This window comes from Cyphellophora attinorum (genome assembly GCF_001299255.1).
Source record: "Cyphellophora attinorum strain CBS 131958 chromosome Unknown Contig2, whole genome shotgun sequence".
NCBI lineage: Eukaryota > Fungi > Ascomycota > Eurotiomycetes > Chaetothyriales > Cyphellophoraceae > Cyphellophora > Cyphellophora attinorum.
Window position 1 is genome coordinate 976,442 of NW_017253230.1, and position 11,638 is coordinate 988,079.

Genomic DNA, 11,638 nt, shown 5'->3' on the forward strand with positions numbered 1-11,638 from the left:
CAAATCGTTGGGAAAGTGAGGATGTCGTTGGAGCCATCCCTGGCCGAGTCGCCTCCGTCGACGTTGAAATTCAACATCGTCATGCGCGACTTCACCGGCTTCTCTGAAAATGAGGGCACGAATGTGCATGCACAGATGTCCGTCCTTGGTTCGTCCGGGGAAAGTGTTGCCACCACAAGTCCGATTGCTGGATTCGGGGAGACACCTGTCCGCTTTGAAAGCATTCATGTCCTCAGTGTCGATCGCAAAGCGGAACAGTCGGCTGTCCTCAAGATCGCCATGTTCTCGCAACTTACTTCAACCCATCTGGACAAGCTCGTCAGCTGGGATGAGCTTCGTGAGCTGATGGAGAATCCAGAAGAAGCCAAGCAAGCCAAGCATCGCATCCCTGAATCGGAGTTCATGACGGAAGAAAGGTACGATGTCTTTTGCAAGGTGCAATTCCTGGAGCTCTCTGAGAATGGGCAATATCTGCCAGTGGAGGTTGTGCACGGCGACGCCAATGACGAAGGAGTGTTTCAATTACATCAAGGTCTGCAAAGGCGGATTAGCGTCACACTGACCCAGCATCTGAGCGAGTCGTTACCATGGGACGACTTGAAGAATTTGCGCGTGGGGGAGATTCACCTCATCGATTCATCTGGCCGCATCTCTGATATTGGAACAACGACGCCTGATATTCCGCTGAAGCAGATTCAGGATCCAATGATCAAGGACAACGCGGATGGCACCTCGAACGTGACAATTATTGGACAATGGGACAGCTCGCTGCACAAATCCCTGCTCTTGGATCGGTCAACCAATGAAGACTGCCGTGTACGGATCTCGCTTCGATGGGACATACTATCATCTCGGCTTGACAAGATAATGACATTCTCGATCAACCAGCATCTACAGGTCACGCCTCGATCTTACTACCGGCCACAATCAGTGCTAAAGTCATTCTGGAACCAAACAAGGGTCACCCGAGCCACAGACGGACTGTTCAACATTGTCGTCAGACCGACGAGTGCTAAGCGCGCAGCTGATCTGTGGCGCATGGACACTTCCAAGGACTACGTTAATGGCGAAGAGCTGCTTGGAAGCTGGAGTCCTCGTGGGCTTTCCCTGGTCAAAGACTATATTACAGCCCGCCGGAAGAGGCGTCAAATGCAGGAAATCGAATCCGCTCGTGCAGCACTCGGCATGAAGCGCCTCAGTATCTCGAAACCGAAATCCAGATCGCGTACAGTATCCCCGGCTCAAGAACCCACGGACCAGGAAGAAGACCTTCTCCGTCGCTGCTTAGCAATCTGGTCCCGCCCGGCCTTCGAACTCTCCAGCTCAATCTTCGGCACCACTACACCGCCGGAGCGCGAGAACCTCCCGCCAGCACAAGCGTCCGAGCGCAAGACGAAGTACATCGCTGTCGTCACCAATATCCCCAAGAACCCTGTCAGCCTGAAATCGGGACACTTGCTCACGCCCTCGGACGACTTCGAGCCACATCAGACATCCATGCAGTGGAAACGCCGCTTCGTCGACCTCCGCCCGCCATACCTCATGATTCACAGCGTGCCCAACGGCGAGGCGATCAATGCTATCAATCTGAGCTATGCGCGCATCGACCATGATCCAGACTTCAAGCGACTATTGGGTGGAGTGCCATCGGAGGCTGCAGAGGAAAGCCCCATGAGAGGAGGCGGCCATAGGCGAAATGGCAGTGCGGATCTCAATCAAGGACTAGGGCATGTGTTTGCAGCGTACGGTGAGCATGGAACGTTCCTGTTTGCGGCACGGAGTGAAAGCCAGAAAGTGGACTGGATTTTGAAGATTGATCAGAGCTATTTTGGGAGTGTGCAGGAGGAGGATGGGTTGGAGGCTGGTGGTGTCTGAGGCAACGCGTGACAGCGTAGAGAGACGGCAGCTTGATGCGTGGCCATTTGAGTGGCACAGGAGAGCTAGTGTAGCTCTCCGCAGCGCCGTCTAGGGTGACTGCAGGAGGAGAGAATCACGTTTGCGTAGTCCGGCGGGATGTGATGAGTCGGTCATGATAGCGTTAGAGAGATGGTAGTCAGTTCATAGCGAGATACCCCTGAATATATGCTTCTTTTGTCAGCAAGATACTACTAGTGCAATACGAGTTGATGATGCCGAGGAGTGCTCAGGTCGCGAACTCTCCTGCTCGTCGCGGCACTGTACGGGAACCAATGGCACTGAGGCCAGACAGAGCAGACTTCCGAGGGAGCAAGCTGGTCGACTAGATCCTACAATGCAAGAAATCGAAGCTCGCCTGACCAGGTAGCAGTATAGGATGCTATCTTGACATGGCAAACGGGAATCCCTGCATGAAGATCTTGGGAGAATAAGAGGAAACAGGGTGAGTCGATGAAGAGGCCAACAGAAATTTATATATCTCTCCACGAAAGTCACGACGAGTGCGGTTCAATCACGCTACTGGCTCCGCCAAAGATATTCACAGTTCGTCGTATGAGCCCAGCACCGTTACAATGCGTCTCTGACCATGCGCTGAACAGCGAAGTGGGCGGAAGAATGTCGATGCCAACGCGACCATTTTCGAGATAGCGGATGAAGACACACGAGGAAGAGATGGCCTTACACCAAACCGGCTGACACTATCGGTGAATCCGAGACCGGATGACTGAAAACCTTCAAATGGATGAAAAACATCGGTTCATACGAGACCAGATGACTGGGCAAACTCGGAGGGAAATCTGCGTCGAGCTCACGTGGCGCCTATCTCAGTGAAGCTAACGATGGCCGCTTAATCGCCCACGATTTGGCGTCGTACGTCTGCTTGTGTCAGCCATGCTCGCGGGATAATGCATGGGGTACATACTTGTGGCCAGATTCCATTTTTGCCTGGAGCAAGAATACCCTTGGGGTCAAGAGCATTCTTAATTCTCTCATTCAGCTTCATCTGTGCGTTGTCGTTGAAGTTGTACGTCTGCGCAATCTGGTCTGCTACACGTCAGTGTGTTTTCCAGGCAAAGCCGGCAGCAGCACATACCCATCAGCGCAATATGCGTGCGATACTCTCCCCAGCCGCGCTCGGCAGCATCTTGTACCAGCGTCGAGATGACCCAATGCGCCTTCTCGCAGCTCTTGGGATCCTTACGGTTGAAGACCAGACACACAATATGATGCATTTCGCGCATACCGACTACGAACGTGCCAATGAAGTCCAGCCCGGCCTGTTCACACCGCTTCCGTGTCAGTGCGTATTGCGCGACAGCTTCGTCGCCCGAAACTTTGGCAATGGGAGAGAAGAACAGGTGTGCCCCGTTAGGCAGCCAGTCGACCCATTTCAACTCTGTCACTGACGGAATGCCTTGGAGTGTGTTGTGGCGCGTTTGCAGGACGATGTTGTCTGGTTGATCTTCAGGGAAGTAGAACTTGGCGCCAGGTACCTGCGAGAATGCACCCTTGACGACCTGCCACATGACCTCGCGAACAGGTGCAGGGCCGTACAACGCGCCGTAGAAGTTCCAGCGGCCCAGGTTGAGCTTTTTGGCGATGGCGTCGATCTCGTCGTCGGTTAGTGGCTTGTCTGAGTCTGTGTATGACTTTCTGTCGCCGTGGACGGCCGCATCGAGCAGGATGTGGCGCAACGTTGGCACGTTTTGCAGGACCATACCGACGCGGAGTGGGCGAATGATCTCAACGATCTGATGCAAATCCTCGTCCCGTGGGAAGGTGATCATGTAGGACTGATAGCCGCCAGGGTTTGTCATGAGCCAGACGCCCATCTTTGTTACCACGCCTAGCGATGATTGCGTAAAGGTACCGTCGTTATACGGCCCAAAGCCGTAGTTGAATAGCTGCCAGCTCTCATTCGGTTCCTGCTCGTAAGCTGGAGCATTGGGGTCCGCCTTGGGGTTCGGAAGTGCGCCCATACCGGTGCGAACCAGCTCGCCGTTCGGCAGAACTACTTCCATACCGCAATGCATCATGTAGTGGTCGCCATACGGAGTGTAGCCGACACCACGTTCAACAGTGTTTCCCAACACCGAGCCGCCGCCTAGGTCGGGCACGTCAACCCAGAGCTTGTCTCGGAGGTTGTGTTCAACGAGGTAGTTGTGAAGGTCAAAGTACGTGACACCAGGCTCCACCAGTGCATAGGCTCCGTCCACATCGACCTTAATGATCTTGTTCATGTTGCAGCCAAGATCCATGCCTAGACTGCCAGGTACTCGTGGGGCGGCCCCCCCGTAACCCACATTGCGACCAATGGAAAAGGGCCACACGGGAATCTCAAACTCGTTGCAGAGACGCATAATGGCCTGTACCTCACCTGTATGGCGCGGTGACACAACAGCCGAGGCAATGAAAGCCTCTTTGTTCATGATTGAAAACATGTCGTGGCATTTCGATGGCTCGAGATATGACTCGTGATGAAGCTCTTCTTCTTTGGTGATGGCAGTGACATTGTCCTCTCCACAGATGCCAGCGAGACGCAAGAGGAAGGTCTTGAATCTGGCTGAACTGATTCCAGGTGGCAGACAGATCGGATCGCCAGCAGTGCGAGGCGAGTCTCCGTTCGGCTTCCTATACGCCGTTGGGGCAGTAGGTCCGCCGACGGTTTCCTCGGGTGCAATTCGGTCTGGTTGCTTCATTGTGCTGTAGGCGTAGTTGACTGCCTGTCCGCTCCGATAGGGACAAGCCCGGGCTTTTATCACAAGTCCAGACACCCACGCTCAAACCTTACCCCAGATCCCCGCTTCAGGGTCAAACTCTCGCCCACATGATCGGCACTCGAAGGGCTCAGCTACCGCCAATGGGAGAAGAGTATCGCAAGGCGCGGCAACCATGAATTGACAAGAGAATGTCAGTAGAGGTGAGCAAGAGTCGATTGTGGCAAGACTGCAAATGCCTTTGTCGGAAAAATAGTCTGAGATTGCTGGTAGCTTGGGTACAACGTGCTTTGCTGTTCAAAAGGCACCACATGCTTGACTGGACTCATAGTGGCAGATGAACCCATGAAGCCGTCGTTGACTTTCTTCGTCGTAGCATGGACGTAAAGGCTTTGCCCGTGGTTGACACTGGCTAGCAAACTGTGTGATTTGTTGAATGAGCAGCTTTGCCAGTAACCAGTAGTCAGGACAGTGCTGCCAGAATCCTGGATGGCCGAGTTCTCGAGGGCTGCATTGCAATATGATCTTCCGTCGGTTCCAGACAGCTTGCCAATTGCTCAAGCCATTGTAGATCGGCACGTACTGCGAGGTTTGGCCAATGCTAGGGTCTGAGTTGAAGATCAAGACGTGGAGGGCACTGATGATGGCAAACATGGTGATTGTACTCTGACAGGCCATCCTGATCTGACCTTGCAAATCCAGAGTCGGAGACAAGGCATCCTTGACGATTTCATACAGTGTGTACTCAGTGCCGGCCTGACACTGCCACTTCTGTAGCTCTAGCAGGCATTCTTCTGGTGAAGAAGCACCAAAACACGTCTCGGGCGATGAGAGTCCCATCTGGAGCTCACGCAAGATGAACCGAGGGGCAATGTTGAACTGGAACTGTCAGTCCTTCAGGTTCGGCCGTCACTCTGGTCGTACTTACAAAGATGCTGAAAGCGCTATCCACGAGAAAGCACCAGGTCAGTAGGCTGCATCTGAGTCAACTGATGTCCGTCAGATTTGTCGCTTGCTTACCGTATCATCTCGTCCATTCCCACAAATGTCAACCAGTCAAAGTCATGAAGTTCGACCTGTCGATAGTCGTTATGTGCAGCACTGCCGACGTCAAGAGAATGGACAGACTCGACCATCTGCGCGAATCGCTTCCTCCTTACATCTGTTCGGGCTATTTGCGATCCATCCCAGCTTTGGTATATCAAGACAAGATACGTGGCTTGGAGGGCTTGCACAAGATCGCGGAGCACCGTTCCCTGGATAACACGTCCGCGGAAGGAGTCTAAATTGCTGAAAACATAATGCTCGACTGCGTCATAGCGAAGCTTGAAGGCTGCCTTTTCATGTGCATCAGGACTGTGGCACGCCCCAATCATTGCCATGGCAACAAGGAGAGGGCATGGTGCTGATTCGAATGTGAAGGTGTGCATGTGTATGATAGGCAAATTTGCGTGCCAATGCTTCCAGTAGTAGCCTAACAGCTTCATCAGATTTCGTGCCGTGAAGAGCTCAGTGAGAGTGATGCCCTGACTCTCAGTCAGGACGTAGGGCTTGAGATCAGCCACAATCTGATTCGCTTTCTCGCGCAGAGAGCAAAATCCTGCAGGGGTGCACAACCGACACCTTTCAGAATGGAGGAAGTGATCAAGTCCACAAGCACACGGCCATGTGGTAGCCTTAGAGTGATGAGGGGATATCAGCTGCTTTGTCCCTTCCGCCGAGAAGGCCTGCCGCAGAGGTACGCCACTTGTGAAACGTCGCAGAAACTCGAATCTCGTTGTAGGTTCTGGCAACAGCATCGCATTAGCGCCCAGATCCGACTCCAGGTACAGCAAATACTGCGTTGATGAAGTAGACCAAGGCGCGTCTGGAGTCATGTATGTTGGAGATGTGAGCGGTAGCAAATCCGCCAGAGGTTGATCAGCTGTCAGGGAGCCAGGTATGTCGTGGTCAGGACTCTGTACAGTAAAATTTTGATTGGTGTGTACGTTAGTAGCTTCGACGCAAGTTGTATAATGCCGTTTAAGAACGTCACTGCAGGAGTCAGTGTGCGACGGCTACCTGTGTCCCACTGTACACCGTACCTGCGAGCATAGCGCTTCCCACAATATGAGCATCTGTATGGTCGGATCGTAGTGTCTTGATGTGGTCAGCTAGATTCTTGTCGGACTAAGAGCAAGTGTTGAGGTCCTCACGTGTGTTCTCGTGGCGTTTCAGATGCTCGGCTCGACTGTATGTTTTCCCGCACACTGAGCAACTGTTGCGTTGCGGCATGTTCGAGTTGTCACTACAGAAAAGTCATATCAAAGCTCAAGTAGTGAGAATTAGAGACACCTTGTGCGAAAGCGCAACGCGATGACCGCAGCAACTTCCGTGCGACATTGTGGCACGTTCAAGGAAGGATCGATCCATACTACTCGAGGACCAACCTTGGAAAGCACTCCGTGGCGGAGACCTTCCCCGCGTTGCGGCTGTTCTGAATGTAACTCATCGGCCGACCAACAGACTTCCATGGTACAGATGTGGGTGAAGACTTGCGGATTACAATGGTTTTGGTGCGGCGCTGTGGACCCGTATAGGAGCACCAGGTGTTCATCACCACGTGGAGGGCTATGTGAGTAGCACCAGGTGGTGATGGGGAATATGTAGTGACAGAAGCGCTGCCCAATGAGGAAGGATTGCCGACAGGTAGCGTCGTGGCCCAACGACGGAATATGGACGTCGAACACTCTTCTGGTTTCTGCTCCTCACAGATGGGATGTTGATGTCCTCACGCGGCCTTGCAGTCGCGCGGAGTTCTGTCCGACATGCTGCCTCACTGACCAAGTCACCGACAAGCCTACTGCGCGCTTCAACACCATCGCCTTCAGCATACTTTCCGCCGTGGAGGGAAAGGGCTGTACACAATGCGTCGTTAGGTTTCCGGCCAAGACCTCGGCCTCTGGCACTTGGTCGCCCTGTACTGTCCTCCTGCAGCCGCCTCGAATGCTTCAGCCAGTCTCCCCATCATCGAGATGCGTCATCGAGCTCAGGTCCGCAGTCTACCGTCTCCGCAAATGAAGTCGAGCACTTCTCTCGTCTGGCCGACACATGGTGGCAGCCTCATGGTCCCTCACGACTCCTCCATCTCATGAACCCGCTTCGTTTCGACTTCATCCAGTCTTTACTGCCGCGAACCGCGCAGAATGCCAGACTCTACTCATACCTCGACATAGGCTGCGGAGGTGGAATCTTCGCCTCAGCATGTGCACGTCACCCACTCACCTCATCAGTCACTGCGATTGACCCAACGCCCGCATGCATAGAGGCGGCACAGGCCCACCAGCGCACCGATCCCGCGATAGCCCCTCCCAAGCTGACGTACCTCAACGCCGCGATTGAGTCCTTGCCAGCAGACGCCGACGGCAATACCCAGCAATACGATATAATCACCCTCTTCGAGGTGCTCGAGCACATCACATCCCCATCCGAGTTTCTCGCAGCGGCAGCAAAACACCTGAAGCCTGGCGGGTGGATCGTGGGCAGCACCATTGCTCGGTCTTCCATGTCCTTCATCACTACGAAGCTGATTGCCGAGGCCCCGATCATTGGTGTTGTTCCGGCGGGCACACATGATTGGAATCAATACATCAATCCGGGGGAGCTGAGGGCATGGTTCGAGAAAAGCAGCGAGTGGAACAGCTTCACAACGCAGGGTGTGGTCTATGTGCCGGGTCTGGGCTGGAAGGTCGTGCCGGGAAGTGAGGGGTGGGGAAATTACTTCTTCGGCGTACAGAAACTGCCACTGGTGGAGGGGAGTGGCGATGCCTCGCCAAATACTTGAAGAACCTGACACATGAGTATGAAAAGGAACAGCGTTAGGGCGCAACGCTCGAAGCAGCCGCACGTGACGTGGATGATTGAGTGTATTCACTTCATCTGCAGAAGTCAGTCACTTCGAACGACGTTTCGAAACTCCGCCCGCTCGTGCTCATCAAAGCCTCCACCAGAAAAGCAAAAAGACAACCCATCTGGAGTACACAGGAATCGAACCTGTCACCTCTCCTATTCTTGAACGGATACGATTGCGCCATCCATCCGCACACAAGCTATGGTGAAGAACGGCAGCATAGCTCGTGTACGGATGGAAGGGCTAGAGCGTAACACGTTGCTAAAGGAGCGTCATACCACTAGACCAGAACCCCTCAGAGTGTGCCGAAGATGGCATGTGTGTTAATGCTGGGCCAAAGTTGATCAGAACGAGTATATGACTGTCAAAGAGGTGCAAGTGAAGTGAAGGAAGCTTGACGGCGATGGATCTGGCGACGCGATGAGATTGCGCCTGCCGCCAACGCCAGCCTCAGAGCAGTCGACTGACATCTGGCCGATCACAGGTTTCACTGATTAAGCCCTCGATTTGTGGTCGGTTTCCAGAGTGCAAGTTCGCCGGGCTTGGCCCAGGAACCAGCAATCGGGCTGAGTATCGAGCGCCTGTCAGTTCTGGCGCTGAAAGAATTGCTATGGGTGGTTCAGACTACACTTGGTGTCCGACCAACTGCTCTTCGATCAGGCCTTGTGGCTTTCGCTGCAAAGACTTGCAGAAATACCAAGGCAGGCATCGAGGGAGCACAGTCATGGATGGGAGTCTCGTTGAAGAAGCCACCTAGGGTATGGGGTCATGGAGAAGGGATCGAAGTGTATCCTCACTGTGATACGTTTGAGTCATCTGGCGGCGTGCAAGCAGTACGAGCGGCAGCATATGGGTATAGATAGCAGCTCATTCACGCAACTCTGGTGCGAGGGACGGGACAGCCCCAGTAGATCATCCACGACGCCCCAGTCTCGTCACTACCACCATTCTATGACTTTCCCTTGCCCTTGCCCTTAGACCTCACCTCCCTCTCAGCGTCAAGCCGCTCCCTCAACCTCTCCGCCCTCGTCAACGGCTTCTTCCCAACCGTCACCTCCGCCCCCTCCAGCTCTCCAGCCTCGATCTCGCCCCTCGCAATCATATCCTGCAACTTCTGCGCAGCACCGACCTGCATCATAGCGTCGCGGTGTTCCTCGCGGAGGCCTTCCATTAGGAGATCCTTGGTCGCGTTGTCCTCCTCCAATGACTGGATCTTGGTCTTCAGAGCTTTGAGTTCGGTGTTCTCCAGATGCTCTATCCGAGTGAGGAGGCCTTTGGAGGTCGATTTCTCCTCGAGGTATTTCGTATTGATGTCCTTCGCCATGTCCTCGAGTTTGCGGGCGCGAACTGTGAGGCGAGCGTTCTCCTTTTCGAGTTCGGGGACGCGGCCCTTGGTGACGAAGTCGTTCTCCGATTCAAGTTTTGTCAGGCGTGCGTTCAGGGAGGCAGCTTCTTGTTCTGCGCGGTCGGCTTTCCGGGTCGCGTCGCTGGCTTTGTCGACGGCGCGCTCGAGGATCTCTTCGAAGTAGACGCGTTGGGACTCGAGTTGGCTGGTTAGGAGGTGCGTGTATTCGAGAGCAAGGTTTTCGAGGGTCGGATTAGGGTTCGAGTCGCCTTTACTGGTGGCATAGTTGTTGTCGCTGCCAAAGTCGGAGTCTGCACCGACCTCGCGGACGCCGACTTCGGTGCCGTCTTTGTTTGCGACGCCTTCTTCCACAATGATGCGGTGAACGTAGCCGTCACCGCGATAGTCCCAGACCCGCTTGCTGGCAAGATCCATGGCAAACATGTGTCCGCTTTTCTCGTAGTGGGCGTAAGCATGCTTGCCCTCGTAGCGACCACAGCCGACCCGGCCGCAGATGAGGCACTGCCAAAGGCTGCCGCCGTCTTCATGACAGGTTTCGCATTCGAGTGCTTCGTCATCGGCGACCTCGTATTCGTAGGTGGTGCCGTCCGTGTTGAGAATTTTCTTTTTGCGTTTCTTGCCCATGCCTGCTGCTCGCGAGGAGAAGTCGTCGTGGGTATACCGACATACTGGACAGCCACCACCGGACCATTTCTGTAGGCAAGTACAGTGGAAGACGTGCTGGCACGGGATCGTCAAAAGACCTGTAGTCTCGTCCATTCGCTCTAAACACACAGGACATGTCGGCAACTCGATGAGACTTGGTGTCGGCGGAGGTAGTGGACGCATAGGTGCCGATGAGCCGAATGGGTCTGGAGACAGTTGAGGAAACGTGCTCTCAGAGCCTGCTGTTTCGCGGACGCCTGGACTCGATACAACCAGTTCGACACTTTTGAGAAAGACGACATGGCATGTCTCCGGCTCCATAGCGTTCCAGACCTTGCCGTTCCATTCTGCTTGCCATTTGCGTGCGATCTTGCCTTCGCGGAACTTCATGAGGACCATGTAGCGGTTCTGTCTTTGAGTTCTGACCATGCGGAAGTGCGAGACTGCATCCCGTGTCTTCTCTCCGACAAAGGCGAGGAAGTCTGCTGGCGTCATGTACGAGGGGACCGCTAGGATACATAGCGTCGTGCAATCTGACTCTGCCGGTGGCGTATGGGGTGTCTTCAATGTTTGTGATTGAGGTGTGTTTGACCAGAGGTCTGAGTACTGGTAGGGTGCTGATCCACGTAGTGACAGGGACGGTGTAGGGTCCGCATCGCGGTATAGGTGAACGATGCCCCAAGACGATGTTGCGATCTCCTTCTGATCTACAGGCGAGAAATGCCCTTTCAGAAACGAGTCCGTCATCGCAGAGCCTATGCCCTTGCTGACTATATTGTGCTCTCCATTCGTGCTATCAGCTTCCCTTGATGTCTTACTGCGGTCCTCCATATCGATTCCGTCCAAGTACACGGTGTCGAAGCGATGGTCATCCGGGTCAGATTCGTGTACTTTGTATGTATGATCTTCCACCGCACTTTGAGGCGTCTTTCGCACGCTCAGGCGTCGTGAATCGTACTTCGGATCTCGCTGTGTCCTCTTGCGATCGGTAAATGGCTTCAATGCCGTGAAGAAGCGGGAAATGTTAGGTCTCTCGAGATCGTGGTTTGGCAAACCAGGCTGCTCGGTGACTTCGAGTGCGACATGGAAGAAGTAGTCAGGCAT

General features: G+C 54.1%; 5 protein-coding genes across 5 annotated transcripts; 2 read left to right on the forward strand and 3 right to left on the reverse strand.

Annotated features, from left to right (window-relative positions):
• Positions 1 to 21: 21 nt before the first annotated feature.
• AB675_2681 (Kinesin-like protein) lies at positions 22 to 1,875 on the forward strand (the record flags this gene model as incomplete). The annotated part of the gene is made up of 1 exon (XM_018142673.1): positions 22 to 1,875. One exon carries the CDS (start codon positions 22 to 24, stop codon positions 1,873 to 1,875), a length of 1,854 nt encoding a protein of 617 aa, XP_018005202.1.
• An 861-nt stretch (positions 1,876 to 2,736) lies between these two features.
• Positions 2,737 to 4,616, reverse strand: AB675_2682 (Vanillyl-alcohol oxidase; the record flags this gene model as incomplete). Its single annotated transcript, XM_018142674.1, has 3 exons — positions 2,737 to 2,793; positions 2,840 to 2,961; positions 3,011 to 4,616. 3 exons carry the CDS (start codon positions 4,614 to 4,616, stop codon positions 2,737 to 2,739), a joined length of 1,785 nt encoding a protein of 594 aa, XP_018004837.1.
• Positions 4,617 to 4,931: 315 nt separating this feature from the next.
• On the reverse strand, positions 4,932 to 6,016 carry AB675_2683 (uncharacterized protein; the record flags this gene model as incomplete). Its single annotated transcript, XM_018142675.1, has 3 exons — positions 4,932 to 5,513; positions 5,563 to 5,608; positions 5,655 to 6,016. The coding sequence occupies 3 exons, from the start codon at positions 6,014 to 6,016 to the stop codon at positions 4,932 to 4,934; spliced, it is 990 nt and encodes a 329-aa protein (XP_018004763.1).
• Positions 6,017 to 7,764: 1,748 nt separating this feature from the next.
• AB675_2684 (Ubiquinone biosynthesis O-methyltransferase, mitochondrial) lies at positions 7,765 to 8,457 on the forward strand (the record flags this gene model as incomplete). The annotated part of the gene is made up of 1 exon (XM_018142676.1): positions 7,765 to 8,457. One exon carries the CDS (start codon positions 7,765 to 7,767, stop codon positions 8,455 to 8,457), a length of 693 nt encoding a protein of 230 aa, XP_018004990.1.
• A 1,015-nt stretch (positions 8,458 to 9,472) lies between these two features.
• Positions 9,473 to 11,638, reverse strand: AB675_2685 (uncharacterized protein; the record flags this gene model as incomplete). The annotated part of the gene is made up of 1 exon (XM_018142677.1): positions 9,473 to 11,638. The coding sequence occupies one exon, from the start codon at positions 11,636 to 11,638 to the stop codon at positions 9,473 to 9,475; it is 2,166 nt and encodes a 721-aa protein (XP_018004897.1).